The sequence below is a fragment of the Acanthochromis polyacanthus genome, chromosome 20 (assembly GCF_021347895.1).
Source record: "Acanthochromis polyacanthus isolate Apoly-LR-REF ecotype Palm Island chromosome 20, KAUST_Apoly_ChrSc, whole genome shotgun sequence".
In the NCBI taxonomy this organism is placed as follows: domain Eukaryota; kingdom Metazoa; phylum Chordata; class Actinopteri; family Pomacentridae; genus Acanthochromis; species Acanthochromis polyacanthus.
In genome coordinates, this window is record NC_067132.1 from 10,977,816 (window position 1) to 11,002,319 (window position 24,504).

The 24,504-nt window shown below is 38.5% G+C and overlaps 2 protein-coding genes across 2 annotated transcripts; one reads left to right on the forward strand and one right to left on the reverse strand.

Annotated features, from left to right (window-relative positions):
* Positions 1-1,793: 1,793 nt before the first annotated feature.
* LOC110965050 (copine-3-like) lies at positions 1,794-14,500 on the reverse strand. Its single transcript, XM_022213969.2, has 16 exons — positions 14,291-14,500; positions 12,194-12,366; positions 11,864-12,043; positions 11,685-11,759; positions 10,697-10,768; positions 10,513-10,590; positions 10,350-10,439; positions 9,537-9,635; positions 9,362-9,445; positions 6,194-6,253; positions 5,866-5,999; positions 5,461-5,515; positions 4,137-4,188; positions 3,913-4,046; positions 3,162-3,395; positions 1,794-2,280 (listed from the first exon to the last, which is right to left on the reverse strand). Exons 2-16 carry the CDS (start codon positions 12,350-12,352, stop codon positions 2,143-2,145), a joined length of 1,644 nt encoding a protein of 547 aa, XP_022069661.2. The 5' UTR covers positions 12,353-12,366; positions 14,291-14,500; the 3' UTR covers positions 1,794-2,142.
* Positions 14,501-14,815: 315 nt separating this feature from the next.
* rmdn1 (regulator of microtubule dynamics 1) lies at positions 14,816-23,090 on the forward strand. Its single transcript, XM_022213970.2, has 10 exons — positions 14,816-15,213; positions 15,675-15,780; positions 16,818-16,902; positions 17,192-17,351; positions 17,773-17,862; positions 17,951-18,006; positions 21,986-22,073; positions 22,196-22,226; positions 22,364-22,497; positions 22,597-23,090. The coding sequence occupies exons 1-10, from the start codon at positions 15,085-15,087 to the stop codon at positions 22,636-22,638; spliced, it is 921 nt and encodes a 306-aa protein (XP_022069662.1). The 5' UTR covers positions 14,816-15,084; the 3' UTR covers positions 22,639-23,090.
* The last annotated feature ends 1,414 nt before the right edge of the window (positions 23,091-24,504 follow it).

Sequence of the window (24,504 nt, forward strand, 5' to 3'; positions counted from 1 at the left end):
CACAAATGAACGGTAGCATCAACGAACGGGGCTAACGGCTGCTGCTAGCTAGCTCGAAAGAAAAAGCACACCTGGAATAGAACTGCCATTGCAGTGAACATTACAAACTGGAACCTCCCAAGAGAAATCTGAGCAAGAGTGGCTTCAGCAAATGCCTGAAAACAGCACATGCTTAGGTTCAAGGGGGCAAAACTCTTGCGGCCTTAGAAATTAGGACAGTAACACAGGAAGAAGTGAGTTGATATTTTGAATGGAGACTGCAGGGAGGAGGTCGGGGTGAATGGATGGATCAAAAACACTTGACTTTAACAAGGGAGACCACTGTATTTCCTGTTACTTACGGACAGTCTGATGGTTTTTCGAAACAATTACCTCAGTTATTCCTTTATCTTAACCTAATGTTTAGTCCTCTAATTATGATAACAAAGGTCCCCTATACAAAGAAATATTTCTATTTGCATTCACCCTAAACAAGCAGATTTTATGCATAAATCTAAGTAGGAAACAATTGTCATGTTGATTTTTTTGGTTTGGTTTTTGATTTAATTTGGTTTTTATTTTATGTTTGTATTTTTAAACTATAAATAAACATGTCAGCAACATCCAAATAAACTGATACCAATGTAAGGAACAACAGGCATGTTGACAGGTTGATGTTTAAGCTGGCTATGTTTGTATATGCCAGATCAAGATCAAGATCAGACAGACAAGATATTAGTATGAATATATTAAGATGAATGTTTCACATATCAATTGCACTGCATAGATTCTTTCATGAGCAGAAATATTGATATAGATGTATTAAGTCACTATCTATATGGCATCATTTTGTAAGAAAAATACTGATATTCCACAGATTCTTCTATAGTTTTTAAATGTACAAAAGATTGGTTTCCATCATCCAATTCAAAGCTTTATTGCTAGATTATTGTCAGCAGTGGATATATTCATATTTATTGGATAGACTAAAATTTCTTGTAATAAATTACTTCTCATTGAAGGCATTTTTTCAGCATCAAACATTAAATGCATTGAAGACAAAGCAATATTAGAAATCTTTATTCTGGCTTGTTGAGAGGCTATCTGCTGCTCTGTAAGTGACACATGAGGGATATTGTATTACTTTAGTGTATAAATTAAGGCAAGTCCTTGGGAATATAAAGGGTGTTACAGAATATATTGATGGTGAATCATACTTACTATCAACATTGTCAGTGTGTGTACTGGTATAAAATGAATGTGATTACTCACGAGTATCTTGTGTTGTCAGTAAATACCAAAATATGTAAAAATCAAACTTTAAGTCTGCATCAGTTATTCTACTAGAAAGAGTGCTCCTTCTATACACATGATAAAATTTAAAGCCTCTCATGATTCAAGACAGATGCAGACAGCAGCAAACACACAGCTGCGCTCAAACAGACTTACATTCATTCAACATACTGTCCATACTGGGCCGTAATGGTGAATCAAATATGACTGTGATCAACAAATAATAATGACAAAAACTACACAATGACTAAACATCTGTAGACAACAATATGAAGATGTGACAGGATAAATTCCTTATTTAAATAAGCTGCAGACATGGCATCTGATGTGAATGTCCAGTTTGTTGTTCACTCAGTCTGTCCAGTATCCTTTACCTTGAGAGGTAGAAATTACACCTCCCGCTATAGTATCCTGCTGCTTCCTCAGGTGATTCCTGATTAGGACTAAGAAATACAGAATGCTCATTGAGAGAGTGTGTGAATTAACAGCAGAGAAAAAATAATACTCAGCTAAAACAAGACTACATTTTTATACAAGATATGAGGAATTTATTCACAAAGTCATCTGAATACATCAAGTGATACATTTGAAGAACAGAGTACATTGTGATTGTTTACCATTATCATGCGTTACATAAGCTGTTATGTCTCTTGGTCACAGCAACACTTTGTTTATGAACTTCAAAACAGGTAAAGTAAAATGTTCAACATTACTCACAAATCCATTCACAGATTTCAGGTTAGTAGTGTTTTCAGTGTCTTTTTCCTTACATTCGTGGAACACAGACGACAATTTATGGCGTTGATTTTCACCCATCCATGCATTAAATGTAGAAAGAGGCCAGAGGCAGACAGAGAAAACATAGGAGGGTTAGGTTAACGTGCTATACTCAGGTGGTCCAGCGTCATCGGGACCCCTTGGAGGTTTCAGCTTGTAAGAATTGAAGAAGGATGCCACTTGATCTGGAAGCTCTGCCAGCACGCTTTGGGCAAGGGCCACGCTGCTGCCCTGCAACGACAACGTCACAAGAATGAGAAGTAGGCTTGTATAGGGCCATCAAGTGTGCAGGAGTCTGTGGAAGAGACAGCTTATACTGATCGGTGAGATCAGAGGAAGAACAGAGACAGGATGGGTGGGCAGAGTAGTGTTACAGTAATGAAATTATACAGGGCCAGTTAGACCTATTGTAAAGGACAAAATGACCATAAAACTGACAGTACGACTTGATTATGAAATGTTCTCGATTTATTTTTGAGTAAAAAAAATCTTTACATATTCATAAGTTTGGAATCACTTAGAAATGTCCTAATTTTTTTAAAGAAAAGCAGTTTTTTTCAATGAAAATAACATTAAATGAATCAGAAATACAGTCTAGACATTGATAATGTGCTAAATGACTGTTCTAGCTGGAAACGGCAGATTTTTAAAAAAATTATTTTTCTGACCTTTTGTAGGCTTTATTAGACATAGCTGAGAGGGAGACAGGAAAGTAGGGAGAAAAATGGGGGGAAGGCATTCAGTAAAGGGCAGTGAGTAGGAACCGAACCCCCCCACTGTGTTGGTGACTACAGCCCCTGTTCATGGGTCGCCCGCTCAACCAGTTGAGCTATCCGAGCCTCAGAAATGGCTGATTTTTAATGGAATATCTATATAGGGGTACAGAGGAACATTTCCAGCAACCATCACTCCTGTGTTCTAATGCTACATTGTGTTAGCTAATGGTGTTGAAAGGCTCATTGATGAGTAGAAAATCCTTATCCAATTATGTTAGCACATGAATAAAAGTGTGAATTTTCATGGAAAACGTAAAATTGCCTGGATGACCCCAAACTTTTGAGTGGTAGTGTAGATGTTCTCCAGAAGTATAAAGGTTCTGGGCCGCTACTTACTTGGAATTCTCTGAAGGGCACAAACTGCACGATGTCTCTCGCAGCGACGTCACCAAAAGGCGAGCGCAGCAGTTTGTCGTCGCTGTCGAGGAACTCCATTGCACTGAAGTCTGCCCCACCAACGCCCACAATGATGATGGACATGGGCAGACGAGAGGCCTCCACAATCGCAGCACGTGTCTGGTCCATGTCTGTGATCACTCCATCTGTGATGATGAGCAGCACGTAGTATTGCTGCAAATGGACCCATGAATAAAAATCAGAAACTAATAACTATAAAATACAAACAGACGCAGTCATTTACAAGTTTGACTCCAGGTTAGGATGATTTCTAAGCTCTTATATTATCAGTTTATTTAATTTTTCTGCAGCAACTGAACCATCAGTTTATTATGCTGCCATTATGTAGAATGCTTTAACAACATCATTTTTTTTATTGCTGGTAAGACATTAGAGCAGCGTCTCATCAGTGAATCTTATAGGCAACAGTGGAAGCTTGTTTTCATTTTTGTTACTTAAATTTGACACATTAACTAATACATTTGGTTGATGAAAAGTTTTAGAAAGAAAAAGAGATCAAGGTGTCAAAACATGCAAATTCTTGAGATACATTCTGCAATGATAATAAAGTGAATAAAAAGTAGTAGATCAACCAGTAGGTCCTGTTTTGTGGTTATCATATATGTGATTCGGGAGTACTTTTCTATCTTAACCTGACCACTGAGTAATAAAATGCCTGCTGATAACTCACTGAGGCCATATTCTGATAGAGAGCCTGTCTGGCGAAGCAGGAAACGTGTTTGATGACTGGAGAGAAGTTGGTGGGACCCCAGAGCTTCAGCTGACGTAAACACTTCTGATAAGCATCCACCACACCCTCTATGCCTGCAACACACACATCCAGCAGGCAGCAATTCATCAGTACTGGACAACTTGAAAGAGCTGAACACAGTCTCCTGGCAAATGTAAACCTACCTGGACAGAATGGATTGGATGGATTGAAGTTGACCGGAAACTCGTGGGAAACCTGCAGGCAGCATTCACAACATTTATGACATTTAGAATCAGTACATGACAACTTTGTTCCAGAGTAAAAATGTGTGAAACTGGTGACATTATTACTTTGTGAAAAGTTTATCTTACCTGCCATATAGTAATTATTTCCTGCCTGTAGCCAATACTGTGACAATCAGTTAAAGTACAAAATAGAGTCAAAAAGTCAAAATAGAGACTTTTCTTTCATGGATAGATTCATAAAAGTACGGTCAGGTCCGTTAATATTGGGACACTGACACAATTTTCAGCTTCTCAGCTCTGAACACCACCACAATGGATCTGAAGTGCTTTAAGTGCAGACTTTCAACTTTAATTTGAGGCTATTTACATCCAAATCAGGTGAACAGTGTAGGAATTACAACACATTTTATATGTGCCTTCCACCTTTTACAGGGAACAAAAGTAAATGACAAATTGGTGGTTCGGCTGTTCCATGGCTAGGTATGTCTTATTCCCTGATTATTTTATTTGCAAAGAGCAGATAAAATGTCTAGAGTTCATTTCAAGTGTGGTATTTGTGTTTGGAATCTGGTGAGGTCAACTCTCAACATGAAGTCCAAAGAGCTGACACTATCAGTGAAGCAAAACATCATTAGGCTGAAAAAACAAAACAAACCCACTAGAGAAAAAACGCTAGGTGTGGCCATATGGCCAGTTTTGCCTTTTCTTAGCTGAACAGCTCGCTGGCAGGAGCAGACATAACATATGATGATTGTAAAAACACATGTTCACTGGGTGATACATTTTAAAATCAAACTGTAAACTTATTTAGCCAGGTGTCTAGACAGGTGTTATCAGTCTGTCAATATTTGCTCTGAGCTGATGACGATCATTTTTTAAAAGTCCTTATCGGCTGATACAGATTAAGATGCTAACATCGTCATGTATTTCTGCTCTTTAGTATAAACAAATAGATCACAGATTGTTTATCCCTGTTGAGCTTAAGTGGACGGAGAATGTGGCACTAGAAGGGCAATAACCTTAAAAGGTTAAAACTTTACTTCTGCCCTTACTTCTGATTTACATCATGGCTGTTGACATATAAGCTTCAGATAAACTTTAGATTTTTTCACAAAAAGAATATCCAGTGTGAACATGAGGAGTAACTACAACAAGCAAACTCTAAGTCACTCTTCACATGGACACCTGAATAAAATGTAAAACACATGCCAGCCTAAACTGTGAACTAAACTGTGACACTGAAATCTCTGATGTCAAGTTTTTGTCTGACAAATTGTCATACCTGCCAGGTTGGAGGGACCTGAGCTCCAAAACCAAACACGGGAAACATCTTATTGCTGCACAGAAAACCAGACAGAATAAATGTCTGTTATGTAAACCATGAGCTCATCAGTCAGCTTAGATTAAAAAAGTTTAGATCTCAGTCTTTCTGAATGTAAAACAGACATTAAACACACATTTTAAAACAGGAAGTAGAAAATTACAAGTTACACAATGTAAGACTGGCATGATACAACACATTTCACATTGATAATCAGGTTAGAAAAATTTAAAAATATCATCGTATAAAAAGCAACTGGGACACTGTTTCTAGAAAAACCTGCTGATATTAAAATATCTAAATGTCAATATCATAAGAAAGATGCTTGTGTAAGTTAGTGTCCAAGGACAGAGTTTTTGAGTTTACCTGTCATAGTCCTGGATGACATTTCCCACCGCCCAGATGGCTGTCAGGTACTCATTATAGCCCTCAGGGTTGATGTAGTGGAGCGACTGAGGAGACTTGGGATCCCCGTTTGAGCCTGTGAAGTCGATGGCAATCTGGGCCAGATCAGAGAGAGGAAAGGCGTCAAAATACAGAGACAGAACTTCTCAGTTACAAAATACAAAGCTTCAGAGAGCCATGTTATGACAAAGACATTTCAGGGATATTTAAAAATCTAGCAAAACTATTCATTTAACTTAAATAAAGTATTAAAGTGGTAACATCTTGTGTCAGGCGTTTCCAGACTCACAGTGAAGTTGATCTGACAACCCCCCATAATGTAATCCAGGAAGGTGTACTCCTTCTCCACCTGGAAGGACGAACAATACATTAACTGTGTGCAGCAGTGCAGAGTGTATAGAGATCCAATAAACATAGGCAAGAATGTCAACTTATTGCATGCTCAATCACTCACTGAGAAATAAAGTCATGGAAAACATTATTAGGCCACTTTTGTTTTCTTTGATTTCTTGTTCATTTTAATGCCTGGTACAACTAAAGGTATATTTGTTTGGACAGATATAATGATAACAACTAAAATAGCTCATAGGAGTTTCATTTAAGATCTAATATTGTCAGGGCCTCCTCCTCACCCCCTGTCCCACCTGGCATCCAAATCCCCTTTTCCCATCTTTCTCCCTCCTTTTTCCTCCTTCTCTCCCTCTTTCCTCTCTCCCTCCTTCCTCTCTCTCCGGCTCTGAACCAGGTGGAGTGCAGCCCCACAGCTGCCTCCACTTGGTAATTTGCTTCCCTCCTCAGACTCCAGGCAGCTGTGGCTCATCCCCTGATTACACACACCTGCAATAAAAAGACCGGCTCTTCCTCCCACACCCTGCCAGACTGTCAAACTCGACGGCACAGTCAGTTGCTCTCTAGCTGTGTTGGTTCTCTCTGCGTTTTGGTAAAAACCAAACTAACCTTGTTTTCTCTGCTCTCTTCTCTGCTAGAAGACCCAGCTGCCCGGATCTCTTCCTGCTCTGTCTGTCTCCCTGGAACCCCTCTGATCTCCTCTCTGGACCCACCCAGCACCGTGTTCCTTCCTGGTTCCCCTTCTTGGCTCCCCTCCTGCTTTACCGGATCTATCTGCCGCCTCCCAGCTCCACCTGCCACCTCTGCGCCCTCGGGCCACCAGCGCGCGGCTTCCTTCCACCTCTGGCAGTTCTCCACCTCCGGCTTAATCACCGTCCTCCATCTGCCAGGTGTCCGCTCGCTCACCTTCCGCTGCACTCTGCTCCCCCCCCCCCCCCCCCCCCCCCCCCCCCCACACACACACACACACACACACACACACACACACACACACACACACACACACACACACACACACACACACACACACACACACCACCTATGACCGCTGGGCCCCGGAGCTTCCACCCCGGACTCGCTACTCCACTCCCTTCCGTTCTAACCCTGGCTCTCCATCTCACCACCACCACCCCTCCATACAATAAAACTTCTCAAACTCTGTTTCCGTCTTGGTAACGTAGTTCTCTACTAGGGTTCTGTCCCTGATTCGTGACAAATATCTAGATCAGTGGTCGGCAACTGGTGGCCCGCGGGCCAAAACTGGCCCGTCAGGAATAATATCTGGCCCGCCAGATGATTTTGAAAGTTTGATTTGGCACGGAGCCAAGCCAGTCCATCACCGCAACACGAAACTCGCGTGGTCGGCTGCTGCCAGGCATTTCCGCGTTTGCGCTACTGGTCGGACACGGTTGTACCAGCCAGATTTCACTGAGCAACAGTGTGTGCAAAACGTGTGTGTCACGGGAGTCATTTTTAATACATCTGTGATCAGAATTGAGACGTGTGTCCCAAGCAGTAGCGATCAGCTGTAGAAGCTCTGCTGCTCGCGGTATCGCCCCCCCCGCTCGCGGAATCGGCGTGCACCCCCTCGCAGGTTGGCCCGCTGTTCGACTGTTTACAAACATTTTGTCCCGAAGCCACATCTACTTGCCGACCCCTGATCTAGACATTTTCCATGGTTTTCTTGACAATAACCAAAATCATTTAAGTTCTTCCATCAATAGCTATGGCATTGTGCTGCCAAAAACAGCTTTTAGGATTCCATGTTTTCTTTTCTGTCTGTTTTAGTCCCATGATCCACACAGGAGTTAGTATGATCCATAACCACTGTTTATGGCATGCTCTCCACCAGCTTCTGACATTGTTCTGCTGTCACAGCAGCCCATTCCTGCTGCACTAATTCAAACAAATCTGCTTTGTTTTTGGACTTGTGGTTCTCCATTTTGTGTTTGATGATTTTCCACAGGTTTTCGATTGGATTTAGATCTGGTGATTGAGCAGGCCAAGACATGGTTTGAATGTTCTGGTTCTCCATCCAGGCTTTAACTGACCTTGCTGTGTGGCAAGGGGTATTGTCTTGTTGGAAAATCCAGTCAGTGGAAGCAGGAAAGAGTTTTCCAGCTGATGGAAGAAGACTGTTTAAAAGAATAGCCCTGCACATGACCTGGTTCATTCGCCCTGTTCCACCCAGACTGAAACAACCCCAGATGGTCACTGATCCACCCCCATGTTTTACTGTAGGGGCAAGACAGTCTAGTTTGTAGGTTTCTCCAGGCTTCCTCCTAACCAGTAAGTTAGCTGGAGTGGGCATCAACTGAAAACTGGATTGATCACTGAAGAGAACCTTAGCCCAATCATCAACAGTCCAATCCTTGTGATCCCCAGCAAAGAATAACTGGGCTTCCCTCTGCCTTTCATTGATGAAGGGCTCCTTCCTGCCCTGTGTGACTTCAGACCAGCTTCAAGAAGTCGGTTTACTGTCCTTGCCTAACAAGTAACATTTCTCAACATTTTTAAGGTCCCTGGTAGTCTGAGAAAGATTGCTGACACAGGAACGGATGAGAGACGGTCATCTCATGAGGTAGCAAGACATTTCTGCTACGACCAGCTAGTAATTTTGTCCTACCATGTTCATCTTGTTTTGTTCTTGGTGTAATGAACAGCTGTCTTGGAGATCTTCAGTTTTTTCGCTACCTGTCTCTCACTCATGCCAATTGCCAGCAGTGCCAAGATGGCTGCCTTTGTGGCTTCACATAATTCTTTAGTTTTCGGCATTATGTGAGAGCTGACAGCTTCTGAGTTGTGCTACGGCTTGAATGTCAGCAGGAAACCACTCTAGTGCAGCTGATGACATGAAATGGCCTCTTATATACCCTAGGAATACAGTTAAGCCTAAGCATGTCAAATAGGACATGAAGTATTATGTAATCAGCTGCATTTTTTGTTGTCTTCATTGTATTCTTCAGGTAATATATCTTTAGTGATACTAGGCATTAAAATGAACAAGAAATTGAAGAAAACAAGGGTGGTCTAATATTTTTTTCCATGACTGTATATAGAGTCAAGATGGAATAAGATGTGTTAAACTATCTATTTTCTTCATCATTACCTGGCAGCGCTTGACACAAAGGACCCCAGAGTTTTGGTAGTTTTTCTTTGTTTGCTTTCTGGGGTGGATCCATTCAAACTCAGCCTACAAGTGAGAACATGAGACATATTTATGCCAGTGAAATATTTAAAACAATCTACTAAACTAATACCCCTCACAAAGCACAAAGTCTTACCGGGCAGAGGTGTGTTCCCACTTGCATCTCTGCTAGTGTGGTCTTAAAGGTCCCAATGAGGGCATGGGAGCCATTGTAACGATGGTCATAACACTCAACCTGAGGACACAGACAGACAGATGTCCTGTAAAAGGTGACAAAATAAAAGCCCACCACAACAAGTTCAGAAAGTTTAAGGTGAGTAAGAACACAAGATGAAACCGTTTCTGTTCAACCAATAAAACATTTCAAAATGACATCCACTTTAACATACATTTCCTTCTAAAATAAAACAGTTATAATTAAAAAAAAATACTTTGTGTGCCCTTTTAGAGTACTGTGGAAAACATAATATTCACTTCTTGTACTCAGTGAGAAAGCTTCATCATGCTAGAAACACGTTACAATAAAATATACAATTCATGCAAACATTTCACAGTTATCAGCTACATGTAGTAAATGCAACAAAAGGAACTTAAATGAGTAAAAAGGACCAAGTAAAAACGCACACCTCCATGTGGTGACGTCATGAATCGTGCATAAATACACACATCGCTTATCCAGCCGGGTCACAAGCACTCCTATTTTAAACACTGGGGGGGGGGGATTGTAAAATGAAAAGAAAATGCATTGAGAATTATTAGTATGTAAGAGTAGTATGGTCAGTAAAACCAGCAAAGGTTGAAATGAAAAATACAACATCAAGAGACAAGGAGGTGTACTGTTATCACAACACAAAGCATTCTTCAGGGAGTTTAAAGCAACAGGTTTTGTTAATAGGGTCAATTTTGCACAGCAGACTATCTGAGATGTCATGGTATAAAAATGATTTACCTTTATGGGCTTCTCCACATCTCCTCCACACAGAGATCGCAGTGAGATGCGGAACGGTGTCCACACTGGGTTAAGGTTGTTGTACATGACCTACACAACCACGTCAGAAGTTAATAAGAATTCGAGTAGGACAATAAGTTGTTGGGAAGCGTTGTATGTGTACCTCTGTCCTGTGAGCCAGCTGCCATCCAGTTTCTGTCAGCTTGTAGAATTCCAGGAAAGGGTCGGACCACCACAAATACTGAACAACCATATCCAGTTAGTAATTTACAGGACTTGAAGGTATAAAGTTCATCTAAATCAAAGGGAGTTGAAATTAAAAAGAGCACTAATGCAACTTTCAGTACCTTTTTGTCCAGCCTACGGGCCGCCACTTCAAAGCTTGCCACTCTGTTGTCTGTTATTTCTTCAGCAGAGATCTATTTAAAAAGAAAAGTCAAGACTCTTAAAGATTTATGCAATTTTGTACTATGAATCATATTCTAATTAGAGGTAACTCTTTAATTTTATTATTTTTCTTCAAACGTACACTACCAGTCAAAAGTTTGGACACACCTTCTCATCCAGTGTTCTTTATTTATTTGTATTATTTTCTACATTGTAGAATAATACTTAAGATTAACACTTTTTTGTTTACAATATAATTCCATATGTATTCTTTTATAGTTTTGATGTCTTCAGTATTAATCTACAATGTAGAAAATAATTAAATGAAGAGCAATGAATGATAAGATGTGTCCAAACTTTTGACTGATAGTGTGCAAATTGGCATAAATAAATAATACAAAGCATATTCATATTTTGAACAAAGCCGTGATTCTTTAAAGGGATATCACATTATAGAAAAGAGAGAGACGCAATCAATCAAATGTTACTGTACCTTGAGCTGAACAATTGACCGAAATGATCAAAATTGGGTGTTTCATCTTAAATCATCAGGAGCCTTTTGTTCGACCATCTCTGATCTTTTAGTTATTTTTAAGCATAAAATATGGATATTCAAAATGGTATCTGTAAATTAAACTTTTAGAACATTTTAACTGAAATTTGATTATATGTTTGAACAGCAATGCCTCAGAAACTTTTAAAGATAAGTCTTAAATTTTCATTGGTTTTTACCATCATGCCATCAATTCCAAATGTGCAATTTTAAAAACAGATCAACTAGTCTCTGATTGTGGGTGAGTTGAATTATGAAAAGAATTGAAGTTATTACAAAAAGTTCCATCTTTAAACAGATAAAATAAAATAAATTCAATATGCAGTAAAACATATATACTATTATATTCTAAAATGATTTACCATTAATACACATAATTACACAGGTCCACTCACTGTGATTGTCCCACGCCCTGCAGGTCTATTGTTCTTCAGCCTCAAAGGTCGCGTCATTTGCCTGTTAGAAACAATCTGGACACAAATACGACATCAAGAAACTTCAAAAGGTGGAGGAAACTACAAAAAGTGGAATAATGTTCAGTGATTTATTTGAATTTGTACAAAGTGAAGCTCACCTGACCCAGGGTGCACTCAAGCTCCCCCAGAAAATCATCATCGCCAAGGTCGTAGGTGTCATTGTCAATGTCGTACACGCAAAACTTTAATCTCTGCACCATCTCGAAATAGTAGTCAAGAACAAACTTCTTGGCAAACTTCGGATTCAGGCAGTTCAGGATCATCTCTGTGCGGCCAAACTAATTCGGACACGGAATAAAGCATATATCTGATGTAAGATCATGGCTGGAACCAAACGCAGGAAATATGATTTACTTTCATGCCAACAATGCTTAAAGGTTCTGTTTGTATAAATACATGATGGAAGTGAAAATCCTCCTAATACTGACCTCATACCAGTGGGACCCGGTACTGTTGATATACAAGGCACACAGAGGGTCAGACTTGGAGAAAACATCCATGTCCATGAGGTTTTCACAGGAGATAGTCAGCTCCACCTTCGTGGCCATTTGCGTGGCCCCTGGCATCGGGGCCCCACCTGTGGCCATGGCAGCTGGTTGTACTATTACACACATGAAACATTGAAAATTCAATTAAGCACATTTAACTGCAGCTAGCAGAAGATTATATAACATTCTTACTTTCGCTGCCAGGAAAGGAAAACTATTACACTGGACTAGTGACCAAGCCCCTGGTCTTAAGAGCTGATATAAGGTTGTTTATTCCTGTGGAATATCTTACAAATATTGTACACAGCAAAACAGATTTGGCAGCCTTATCTAGGATATCTTGGACCAGAGCTTTCATCTATTGCCATTATTTATCTATGTGCATGTATATGCACTTGCATATGTATATATTGTACATATTGGTAAGCTGAGCTGTCTGTGATTTGTGTTTTGATTGCTGTTACTGTGTTAAAATCTGAAAACCCAATAAATATATTGTGGAAAAACAAAATACAGCACTGTAGAATTATGAGGTACTTGTACTGTACCTAAACATTTCAAGTTTCTACGTGTCCGAGAGAAATAAAGTACTGGACAATATATAAATGCGGGATTTTTCATAACATAATTGCCATTTTTTCTGTTTTCAGGTCTAAAGCCAACTTTTTTTTTATTCTAACCAAACACCACAGAGTATTTTCAGAAAAAGATTCTTCTAAATATTATGTATACAATTGAGTAAAACTGAAATTGAAAGTTGTTTATAAAGATATTGCAGTAGATCTGCTGACATGCCATAAATTCACACTGGACTCACACACTACTTTATATTAAATAACTCAGAAAGCCTTGGAGTCTTGCCAGTCTTTTCTTCAGGAGGAAATTACATCATTTGGAGCAGGTCATGTGATCTGGAATTAGCACATTTTCTTGAAAGGCGTTTTTGTAATGGATAACTTAGTTGAATACTATTTATCGGACACAGATACATTTTTTTTATTATTTTGTGGTATAAAACAACCCAAATCACCACAGAAAAAAAACACAAAATGACTCAATGAGACACAGAATTATCATAAAAAGCGACAAAATGGCCACAAACAGACTGATAATGACCGAAAATGACCACGGAGACACAAAATGACCACAGAGACACATGAAATAACCACAAAACACATAAAATTGCCACAAACAGACTGAAAACGGCCACAAAGGGGTGCAGAATGACCACAAAAATAAATATAACAAACAAAAATATTTATTTATATAAATAAATAAATAAATAAAGGAAAAAACAGAAAAGGTAAAAGCAAAGACAAAACTTTCCTTTTTATTTATTTATTTCTCTTTATATTTCCACATTTATTTATTTATTTATTTATATTTCCACATTTATTTATTTATTTATTTATTTCTCTTTATATTTCCACATTTATTTATTTATTTCTCTTTATATTTCCACATTTATTTATTTATATTTTGATTTGGCACTCCTGTGACTCCATAATGGACTTCACAAGTCCCTCAATTAAATACTGACCCAAGTACTTTTACTGATAGTTTATATGCTGTTGGTTAAACTTCTGAACTCTAACTCAAGAAAAATCAAATAACTTGACACTGGGGCATTGTTTCTTTTAAATGAATAACTGTCACAGTGAAGTAATGAAAGTGAAGCAACAACGGGCTATATTTGATTTCTGCTAATAAAAAAATAGCTACCTCTAGCATTAGTTTAGCAGTTACATTATTGTGGCAGAATGGGCATTCAACACAACAAAATGTTGAAAAAAGAGGTTTAAAATTATATACAGTTGAATATATTATAGGATAATATCACAAACAGGGTTTAAAACTGATGTGTGTACAGAGTTTGTTACAATTACGAGGCTAACGTCAGATTTAGCTCAGAGAAACATGCAGGCGGTGGCCGTTAGGTGGGTGTGGCGAGCCTCAGCTCTAACTCAACAACCAAACCTCTCCACACTCACACAGTATCACTAAGTAACAGTTGACAGGTCACTCACACCTACGTACCTGCTCAGGTGTTGAGAAATAGGCAGTTTCACTCCTTCCTCTGGCCGTACATGAGGACGTAATGTTTATCTGACAAGAACAGCTGGAAGAATCCGGGGGTGGAGCCCGAACTCAGCACTGCGCCGCCCAGCCAACAGCTTTCGTTCGCTACCGTCGGTCCACTTCTAAGTTATTTTTCTTACAGTTTTATTACAGAAAGTTCGATTTTTTGACAAATTTGGACTGTCTACAGAATGTCTGTACCACTTGTGTTAATTATAGGTGAGGACCACTTTGCTGGGACAGTGCGGTGGTGCAATAGCCACTACGGCGGAACTGTTATGTGCTGTGGTTGTTTCTAGTCGACTGCAGTTGGATTCACGGAACCCTTCGGGGTGCATTCAGGAAACAGTTTTTGATGCAGTAATTTATCATCTGGTTTACTATGACAGCTACGTTAATTAGCAATAAGACACATGTAAGATATTTATGTAGATGCTCATCGTAACTAGAAAGGCGTTTATTGTGTTTTTTATGCGTTTAAACCAGTTTTTTTCCGATAATCACACTTGTGTTGTTTGTTTCTCCTACATGGTTACATCTGTTCTGTCAGCGGTCATGCACTGTTTGTAATATCCCATTTGAAGTTTTAGAAAGGGATTATATGATTTACAACGGAGAAGATCTCTGAATTTTGTAGTTTTTTGCAACCTTTCTGCTCTTGAATGTTTCCGGTTTGCACTTGCGGCCGCCCCCTGACTCGAAGCAGCACCGCTTCTGATTCCTGATTACTGACTGTTTGGACTTTTGCTGCAATGGCTGGAAGGATTGTTACTCGGTTTGTCAGCAGAACTTTCCTGGAGTTCGCATCTGGTGCGAAAGGAATCCGAGGGACCAGGCGTCAGTACTGGACAACTTTAAGAAGGACCGTACCTGCTCTGACTGTAAATAACAATGGCTTTTTACTGTTATCACCCATCGGACTGTTTTGTAATCCTCTATGAAGCTGTTTTACCTGTCAGGAGTTGTGCACTGGAAGAATACGTGGGCCAATTCCAAAACTGATTATATGTAGGTTAAAGGGCAGCAGCAGTGCGGTAATGCTGTCAGAGCTGCTTACTGCAGCTTCAGGAAACACCACAGAGCTGCCAGGACTACAGCAGCATGTAATGATGATTCTAAGGAAGACTGTAATTATATTATATTTGAATCTTTCTAAACATCTCACTGCAAACTCAATAAACAAGACGGAGTGCAGTGACCTGGTGCCTCCATAGTGCAGGTCTGCTAGTGTCAGGTTACTCTGGGTCAACTGATTCTAAACAATAGACATTTTTAGCTCTGATTGAAACTCGTCCATACATTTCCATGTGTGTTTTTATGGCGTTTCTTCTCTTGTGCACAGAGTGGCCGAGCTGCATTCTTCCTGGGTTTTCCTACGCTAACCTGTCTGGGTTATGAGGCTTATCACAGAGTGCAGAGTTCAGCTGTGATCTATGCTTTAGAAAGAGGTAGACTGTGGCACACATCCATTCTCTATACACCGCTTTATCCTCACTAGGGTCACGGGGGGTGCTGGAGTCTATCTCAGCTGACTCGGGCGAAGGCAGGGGACACCCTGGACAGGTCACCAGTCTGTCACAGGGCTACATATACAGACACACAATCACTCACATTCACACCTACGGGCAATTTAGAGTAACCAATTAACTTCAGCATATTTTTGGACTGTGGGAGGAAGCCGGAGTACCCGGAGAAAACCCACGCATGCACAGGGAGAACATGCAAACTCCATGCAGAAAGATCCCAGGCCCAGGCCGGGATTTGAACCGGAATTTTCTAGCTGCAAGGCAAAAGTGCTAACCACTACGTCCACTGTGCAGCCCCCTGTGGCACACAGAAAGAAACTATTCTTTTTTCTTTTTTTTAAATAGCACATGTATATTTCTGATAAACAATACAAGTAAAAAGAAATCCAGAGAATCCTTGTATTTGTTGAGTTGTCATGTCTGAGGTCATAACTTCAGTTCTTAATTAACTGGGTTAATCTCCATAACTAATACAGATCTTAACCATAATTTTTTAATTAATGAGGTTATTTTTTCAGACTTAATAATACTCTTAGCCTTGTGTTTATTACAATTGGGTAAAATTGTATTTTATATACTATTTGTAGGGTTTTATCTTAATATATAAATTATTACACCATAAATGTCACTGCAGGGTCTTAATCTCAATATTTCAGCTTGTTAAGTTATTGTGTAGCATAAAATCTTTTGTTTGTGTGTTTGTTTTAAAGCACTTTGGCTCAGCAGTTGTTTCTTTAAGTTTGCAATTTCAATACCAGTGACTTTACACAAACTTAAAATACAAAGTGGGTTTTATGTGTAGAATACAACAGTCCTAATCCACATGATCATTAACAAACACATGTTGTTTGAGTATGATTTTGTATGAAATAGAATAGAAGCAGAGCTGAGCTTTAATCTGTTGAATCATGAGTTGAGGCAGGTTTGTGATGAATTTGCGGTGCTTTGTGTCTGTGCAGTGGAGCTGCTGGAGCAGGCGGATTACCTGTACAGCTGTGCAGAGACCGAGAAGCTCTACCAGCTGCTGCTGCAGTACAAGGACAGGTGAGGAGAGGATGTGGCGTCTGTTCTCATCTTTTAGAGTCGTTTCTTTTTCTACATCTATTTTCCTGAACAGCGACCTGAAATGACTCTGTTTTTCTGCAGTGTTTTATCATCACTTTGTTGTTCTTGTAATGAACCAAAAGGGGGAAACAAAGTCAAACATTTCAACACATGCTAGGCAAAAGTTGGGATTTTTTCCCATTAAAACTGAATGTATAATAACAGAGGTGGATAGAAATGACCATGATATGTCAGTGTGATTTAATGTGAGCTGTGTGTTTCCATGCAGCGACGATGCAGAGTTCCTGTGGAGGCTTGCTCGGGCCTCTCGCGACTTGTCTCTCCTGCCCAACATGGAGGGCGAGCGGAAGAAGCAGCTGACGTTTGAGGCCTTCGAATATGCAAAGAAGTCTCTGGAGAAGGATGAGACATGTTTCGCAGCACACAAAGTAAGACGACGGTTTCACCACCGATTCCCCTCCATATTGTTTACTATTATTATTATGATTGTTATTATCACATTTATTACAAAATCACACTTGTGGTTGTGGCATTTTTGGTACATTTCATTCAGTTGTACCACACAATAAACAAACTTAGAGATGAATTGGACTGATAAAATTTATTTTTTCAGATTTACTGCTGATTTGACAATAATACTGTTTGTGGGAATACGATAGGCTGGAAGGAAAATGAAATTTTATGGCAGTCTTTTTTTCGGTCATGATGGTTTGTTTTGCTTTTATAATGAACATTAGTCCACACTAAAGTCAAACAAGCTGTCTTTTGCGTGCATTTTAACTTGCACAATGTTGCTGATACATAGCAAAGACACTGAGGTGAGATTTAACTGCACTCTTTTTTCCTCAGTGGTACGCCATATGTCTCAGTGATGTTGGTGATTACGAGGGAGTCAAGGTTAAAATTGGAAATTCATACATCATCAGGGAGCATCTAGAGGTGAGAGAACATTTTGGCTAATATCCTATAATCATCCTGTCACATTTAACTATATTCAGAAATAAATGAAACGTGTTGTTTTTCCCAGAAAGCCATCAAACTCAATCCTAAAGATGCCACATCTTTACACATCTTGGGTTACTGGTGAGTCTTTTTCTCCCACTTCAAGTTAAAAGTTCAGTGAGTAAATTTAAACATGGATAGAAGCTTGGAGCTAAACAAGTCTGTTTAAGATTTTACAGCATTTGTCTGTGTTGAAGCATTTCTCCACAAGAAAACTGGATCTAATAAGAGCACTTCTGGGAAAGTGCTGGCATTTCTTAGTTCCTGTCGTGACTGTTTGTCAAAAAATCCACTGATGCACCATGTCCATGTAGTGCAAAAAAGCAAAAGAAGTCCATTGTCCAAACTAGACTTTGTGCCTTTTTGTTGGTTTATTTCCGATGCAAGCAAGCAAACAAAATGCAATGAATCACAGTTTCTGTTACTGCTCCTGCTCTGGTAAAAGGAAAAAAAACAAAAACTCCCTGGTACCTGCTGGTCCTTACCTGCCTGCCTAAATGTACACCATAATGCTCTCTGTTCTGCCCCGTCTAGCGGTGGCTTCGACATAAAATTAAGTATTCCCCATCTTCACAAAAACACTGAAAGAATGCAAATGTTTAGAGGAATGTCTTAACTTCAGGGTACACTGGAAAAATGACCCTGTCAAAACAAGAAAAAAAAACTTATTTCAAGGAACTTTTACTTTGAAATAAATGAAAAAAAATCTGCCAATAGAACAAGTGAAAAATGTCTTGGTAAGATTTCTAGAAATGAGATGTGATATTTAGAATATTGAGATCTTAAAATTAGCTGGGAAAACTTTTTTAAGCTTTATTTTACCAGGATTGTCAAGCTGAGGTGTCTTAACCCTCCTGTTGTCCTCATTTACAGCACCAGAAAATATTGTTTCCTTGTCTGAAAAAAAAAATCAGCAAAAAATTCCCCAAATTTATAAAAAATTACAAAATCTTCATTAAGAAAATTCCTTAGAAGTTTCCATTAAAAAAATGTTTTTTTTTTAAATCCCCAAATTTGGCAAGAAATAAAAATGTAAAAAAAATAATTTAAAAATCTATTTAAAAAATTGTAAATATTTAATATAAATGAGTAAAAATCTTCCAAAAAAATCCTAAAAAAATCTAAAGTGATTCCATATTTATCAGTAAAATTTTTAACATTTTCTTTAAGAACATTCACATGAAAATCAACCAAAATCCTGCAAATTTTGCTGAATTTGGTTGATTTTTATGTGAATGTTCTTAAAGAAACATTTCTTTTTTCCATCAAAAAAATTTCCCCAAAAAAATGAAAATGTGGAAGTTTTCACTGTGAAAATTATTGTTTTTTCCACATTTTTAAACTTTAAAATGGGCCAATTTGACCCGCAGGACAACACAAGGGTTAAAACAAGATAATTTCAAGACTGTTTTACTTAACACGATATTTAAGATGCGTTGTCTTAAAACAAGTCCCTCCATCTTGCTGAAATGTCACTTGTTAAGTGAATTTATCTTAAATCAAGTGAGGTGAGACATTTTATATAAAAGTAAGACAAACAGACTTGGTAAGATTTTGAGTTTTTGCAGTGTAAGCAAGACAGTCTAACTGAAAGTAACAAACCGAATTAAAATAGCTCATATTCCTCACTGCTAAACAACAGATTGCTGTCCACCCTATGAACAAAATCCACCGTTTGATACAATTACATGCACTGCTTCAGTATACTGGTGTGACCGGTTGGGATGAGATGCAGATGGGCATATTAGATGTGAGCATTCTTAGCTTTTTATATTCAGCCTCACCAGTCAGAGCCAATCACCTGCAGGCTGGCAGCTTGTTAACCAATCACAAGCTGGCAACGGCACACTGTAGTTTACATGCTGAATGAAAACAGAACAGGATTGCAGTGTCCCATGCTCATAGCACTGTCCTGTAGCTACAAAATCAATTAAGCAAACAGTAATCAGAACACACAAAACAAACATAGATTCAATAAATAAAAGATAATTTAAACAACCTTGTCATGTGGACAAACATCCAAAGTAACTAAACACTCAAACAAATTGTCTAAATGAAACAACAGACTAATGAATAGCTCGTAGCTCTTGTCAGGATGAATAATTGAAACCCATTTCTGCTCTGCGTGCCAGTCTCTCTGCACTTTGGTTTGTAAACATCAGACGAGGTTATGCCGAGATAAATGTTCTTTTGGATGAAGACACTAACCTCGTTACTGCTTGTCCTCTGTTCTGGTTTGGCCTTTTGTTGTATAAAAGTAAACATCACAATAAAACAGAAGAATTCACAGAGCACCGACTGACAAAATGCACTGGAAAAAATGCCCCTCTCAAAACAAGAAAAAAAAACTTATTTCAAGGAACTTTTACCTTAAAATAAGTGAAAAAAAATCTGCCAATAAAACAAGTGAAAAATGGGTTGGTAAGATTTCTTGAAGTAAGATGTGATATTCAGAATACTGAGCTCTTAAAATTAGCTGGGAAAACTTATTAAACTATATTTTAGCAGGATTGTCAAGCTTAGGTGTCTTAAAATAAGACAGATATGCCAAAAAAACCCAGCAGTTTTTCACTCAAAAATAGATTTTAACTTTCATTTAATCTCCTATTTTGAGATGTATTAACCCTCCTGTTGTCCTCATTTACAAGTGCCAAAAAATAGTGTTCCTTTGTCTGAAAAAAATAGAAAAAAATCAGAAAAAAATTCTCAAATTTCTGAAAATTTGCAAAAACGTCAGGAAGAAAATTGTAAGAATTCTTTAAAACTTTCCCTTAAAAGTTTTATCCTTTAAAAAATCCCCCAAATTTGGCAATACAATTCTTGTAAATATTTTCAAAAAATTAGTAAAAATCTTCCAAAAAATACCCTAAAACGTACAAAGTGATTACATACATATTAGTTAAACTTCTAATGTTTTCTTTATGAACATTCAGAAAAAAAAACAAAATCCAGTGAAATTCACTGGATTTTGGTTGATTTTTTTAAAGAAACTGTTTTTTTATATTTCTTTTTATCCACCAAAAAATTTCAAAAATTTCCCAAAAATGTGGACATCAGAAGTTTTACTGTGAAAATATTTTTGTTTTCCACATTTTCAAACTTTAAACCCATAAGACAACATGAGGGTTAAACTTATTTCGTGTTTTCTTGTAAAATTCAACTCAAAACAATAATAATAATAATTTAAGATTGTTTGACTTAACATTTAAGATGCATTGTCCTAAAACAAGTCCCTCTATCTTGCTGAAATGTCACTTGTTAAGTGGATTTATCTAAAATTAAGTGGGATGAAACATTCTGACTGAAAATAAAACAAAATTTTTGCAGTGTATATTTTGAGATAGCGTATGATACATTTCTAATTTAATAATTTTAAATAAGAACAAGAAAGCTAAAATAAGACTAGAATAGAAAAGTTAGAAGTCATACTGGCAATTATTCAAAGAGAAAGTAATATTGCACATGATAATGAAACACTACACACAATCCTGAAGCTGACACTGGGTAGAAGCATCGTCCATAATACTGAGCTGCTCTCAGATTAATGGGCTCAAATTGGCAGCTTTCCTGGGTGATGCCCACACTTCTGCTTAACATGTGTCCCTAATGTTCAAACAGTCTAATTCCAATGGACAGAAGGTGTTCAGTGCTTGACATTTATCTTAGCTGTGCACAACTTAAAGACAAATGAAATGTAGAGCTAATACAGTTTCATATTTATTTGTCATATCATCATTACAATAAACAACATTATTGCTGTTTTCAATTGAACCATGCAGGCCTACTAGCAGCTGTGTGATCCCAACATACTGGCATTTACAAGTTAAAATGTTTGCTCTTTTCAACATATTGCCACCATTTTGCGAACTAAACACTAAGTCAGTAGGGCTCATCTTCTCGGTACCCAAACAGCTGTTGGGAGATTTCTGGACAATCCATCCAGTAGTTGTTGAGATATTTCACTCTGTCATGGACCAACCAACACACGGCTAAAAAGCAGACACACTGCAGTTGTGGGTTTGTATTTTTAGTTCAAGTTATTGTCTCCTCTCCCTTCCAGGTGCTTCGCTTTTGCTGAGCTGCCGTGGTATCAGCGCAAGGTTGCGGCTGTAATTTTTGCTTCACCGCCTACATCCACGTACGAGGAGGTAAGAACTGCTCTGTCTGTCCTTTGTCTTCATGCCGACGGCACAGTAACGGCTTTTGTTTGGTGGTTTGACTTGAAGAGAGAGCAATTTTTGAATCAGTGATCTTTTTCTTTGTCGTTCAGGCTCTGGACTTCTTCCTGAAAGCTGAGGAAGGTAAAACACTGCATATAATAAAGTCACTGAGGCGGCTACTGAACAACTCCTGCTGGCTCAAATTCTTTGCAAAATCAGGGCCGCACTGTGTTGAAAACAGCTTGAACACTTTTTCTGTCCGTTTGAATTTTTCTCAGTTGATCCAAACTTCTACAGCAAGAATTTGCTGATGCTTGGGAAGACATACCTCGGCATGAAAGACAAGGAGAAAGCGCTGCTGTGGCTAACCAAAGCTAAAGAGTACCCCGCTCACACACTGGAAGACAAAGAGGTACAGACACACAGACGACATGTAATATATTCAACTGTACACTGATGTTAATTCTGCTGCGTTAATAGTAATCTTCATTGTTTGTTTGCTCCTCTGCAGGTGCATAAAGAGGCTGTGGACCTCTTGAAGAAGCTTGGATAAAGCTCCCATTCCCACTGAGAGGAACATGACGCCTGTTAGGACTTACAGACTGTTAACTGCTGCTAACACATTCTTTTTTTTTGTTAAGATTTTGTCATTAATTATTAATAATACTGTTAAATGGTCAGTGGCTTTGCACACAAACATCACTCATGCCTTCAGGAGATAATAAAACAAGGTCTGATCATCCAGCTTAAAGTTAGTGTGCAACTTTTTATATTTGAGGAGATACAGACGGGTCCATAAGTATTTGGACAGCGACCTGTGTTCAGCACCACCATGATGGATTTGAACTGAAGCAATCAAGATGTGACTGAAATGAAAACCTTCAGCTTTATTTAATTGCTGCCGTTTTTTAGCAAAAGTGTTTTGGACATCTTACACGTGTGCAGAAAGGCCCAATTAGACTTTGCTGGAGAACTTTTAATAAAAAAAAAATGTCTGACCTGTTATGGAAGTGTGTGTAAACTTTTGTTCACTACTGTATGTGGAAATGAAACCCTTATGTAGAGTTTTCCCTTCAGGTTCTGGGGAAAATATCTGCATATTTGAGGTTTGTCTGATTGATTATTTACACACCTTGTTCTTAGTCAAAATGATCAACAACACGACAACTCCACAATCCTGTATTTGTGCTTTTGCAAATTGTACATTTTTAACTGTAAAAATTAAATAAAGCTACACCATTTATCAGAGCCAGAAACTGTAAAAGAAGAGAAGATCATGAGGTTTTTTTTAACTTCACAAAAGTCCCTGAATGAAATGTGATGTGCAGCTTCATCAGGATGTTCATCAAATCAAAGCATCAGTTCAGTATTTTCAGTCATTTCAGTAAACGTAGCAGCATTTGGATGCACTTGTCTGCATGCAAGGTAGAGTGCTATTTAACATTTGTCAAAAAAACGTCTCTTTCAAGTCCAGGTCAGTATATAAAGCTGTAAGCAGCATTGGACAGGTCCTCGCATCCTTGCTGGTCAGCAAATCCGAACATGTCCACCAGTTGGCGCTGCGACTGAGAGTGTATTTTGACCTATAGCCTGTTTGATGGCAATCAATCGAAACCGTCCACCAGATGGCACTATCACTGTGAATGTATATCAGCCTAGGTCTGTTATAAGGGCAGGACTGTGATCACACGTGAAGTTTGAGACAGATTGGAGCATGTGCAGGCCACTTACACAGCATTTCCTGTGTCGTGGCAAATTGTCGAAATTCTGGGAGTCGCCATTTCCACGTCCTCAGACTTTTGTGGGGCATTTTGATAACTTTTGATCACCCATGCCTGCTGTACATCCTGGCAAATTTGAGTTCTGTTGGGATTACCTTGTTAGAGTTCATAGCTTTTGAAAATGTGCAAAAATTGGTCCAAAATCGTCCAAAGTGTGTCACTTAATTCAAAATGGCTGACTTCTTTTTGTGTTTTAGGTATAGGTGTCAGTTACATTTTTGTGTCGTGACAAGTTACATAAGTCTACCAAATTTCATACCTGTAGGTGACATGTCCTGGTTGTAGAGCCTGTTTGAAATCTTCCAGGTGGCGATATTGAACCTTTTTGGCTCATACCTACGCCAGTTCTATAAAATATCAAATGTTTTGCCGTCCTAATGCGTAAGCAAATTTTCATGCGTTTCAAGTATTTTTAGGCTTTCAAAATTGCTATAAAAAATGAGAAAAAATACAAAAGAAGAAACCGATGGGTTGGTACTCGGACCCTAACAATAACAATGTACGCCACACAAGAATATTTTAACAATAAAAAAAGTATGAAAATAATAAGAAAAATATATATTTGTAAAAAAATATGTGACCCATTTACTCCTCACAAAATGCTTTTGTTCAGTAAGGTTAGATGACCCACTGTGCAA

Excerpts from the sequence above, each read along its gene's own strand:
- rmdn1 (XM_022213970.2), top strand. The coding sequence starts at position 15,085 with ATGGCTGGAAGGATTGTTACTCGGTTTGTCAGCAGAACTTTCCTGGAG. Across the intron at positions 17,863-17,950 it reads TCATCAGGGAGCATCTAGAG|AAAGCCATCAAACTCAATCC; the intron begins GTGAGAGAACAT and ends TGTTTTTCCCAG. Across the intron at positions 18,007-21,985 it reads TTACACATCTTGGGTTACTG|GTGCTTCGCTTTTGCTGAGC; the intron begins GTGAGTCTTTTT and ends TCTCCCTTCCAG.
- LOC110965050 (XM_022213969.2), bottom strand. The coding sequence starts at position 12,352 with ATGGCCACAGGTGGGGCCCCGATGCCAGGGGCCACGCAAATGGCCACG. Across the intron at positions 10,591-10,696 it reads CCCGTAGGCTGGACAAAAAG|TATTTGTGGTGGTCCGACCC; the intron begins GTACTGAAAGTT and ends ATGGTTGTTCAG. Across the intron at positions 5,516-5,865 it reads GTCATCCAGGACTATGACAG|CAATAAGATGTTTCCCGTGT; the intron begins GTAAACTCAAAA and ends TTTTCTGTGCAG.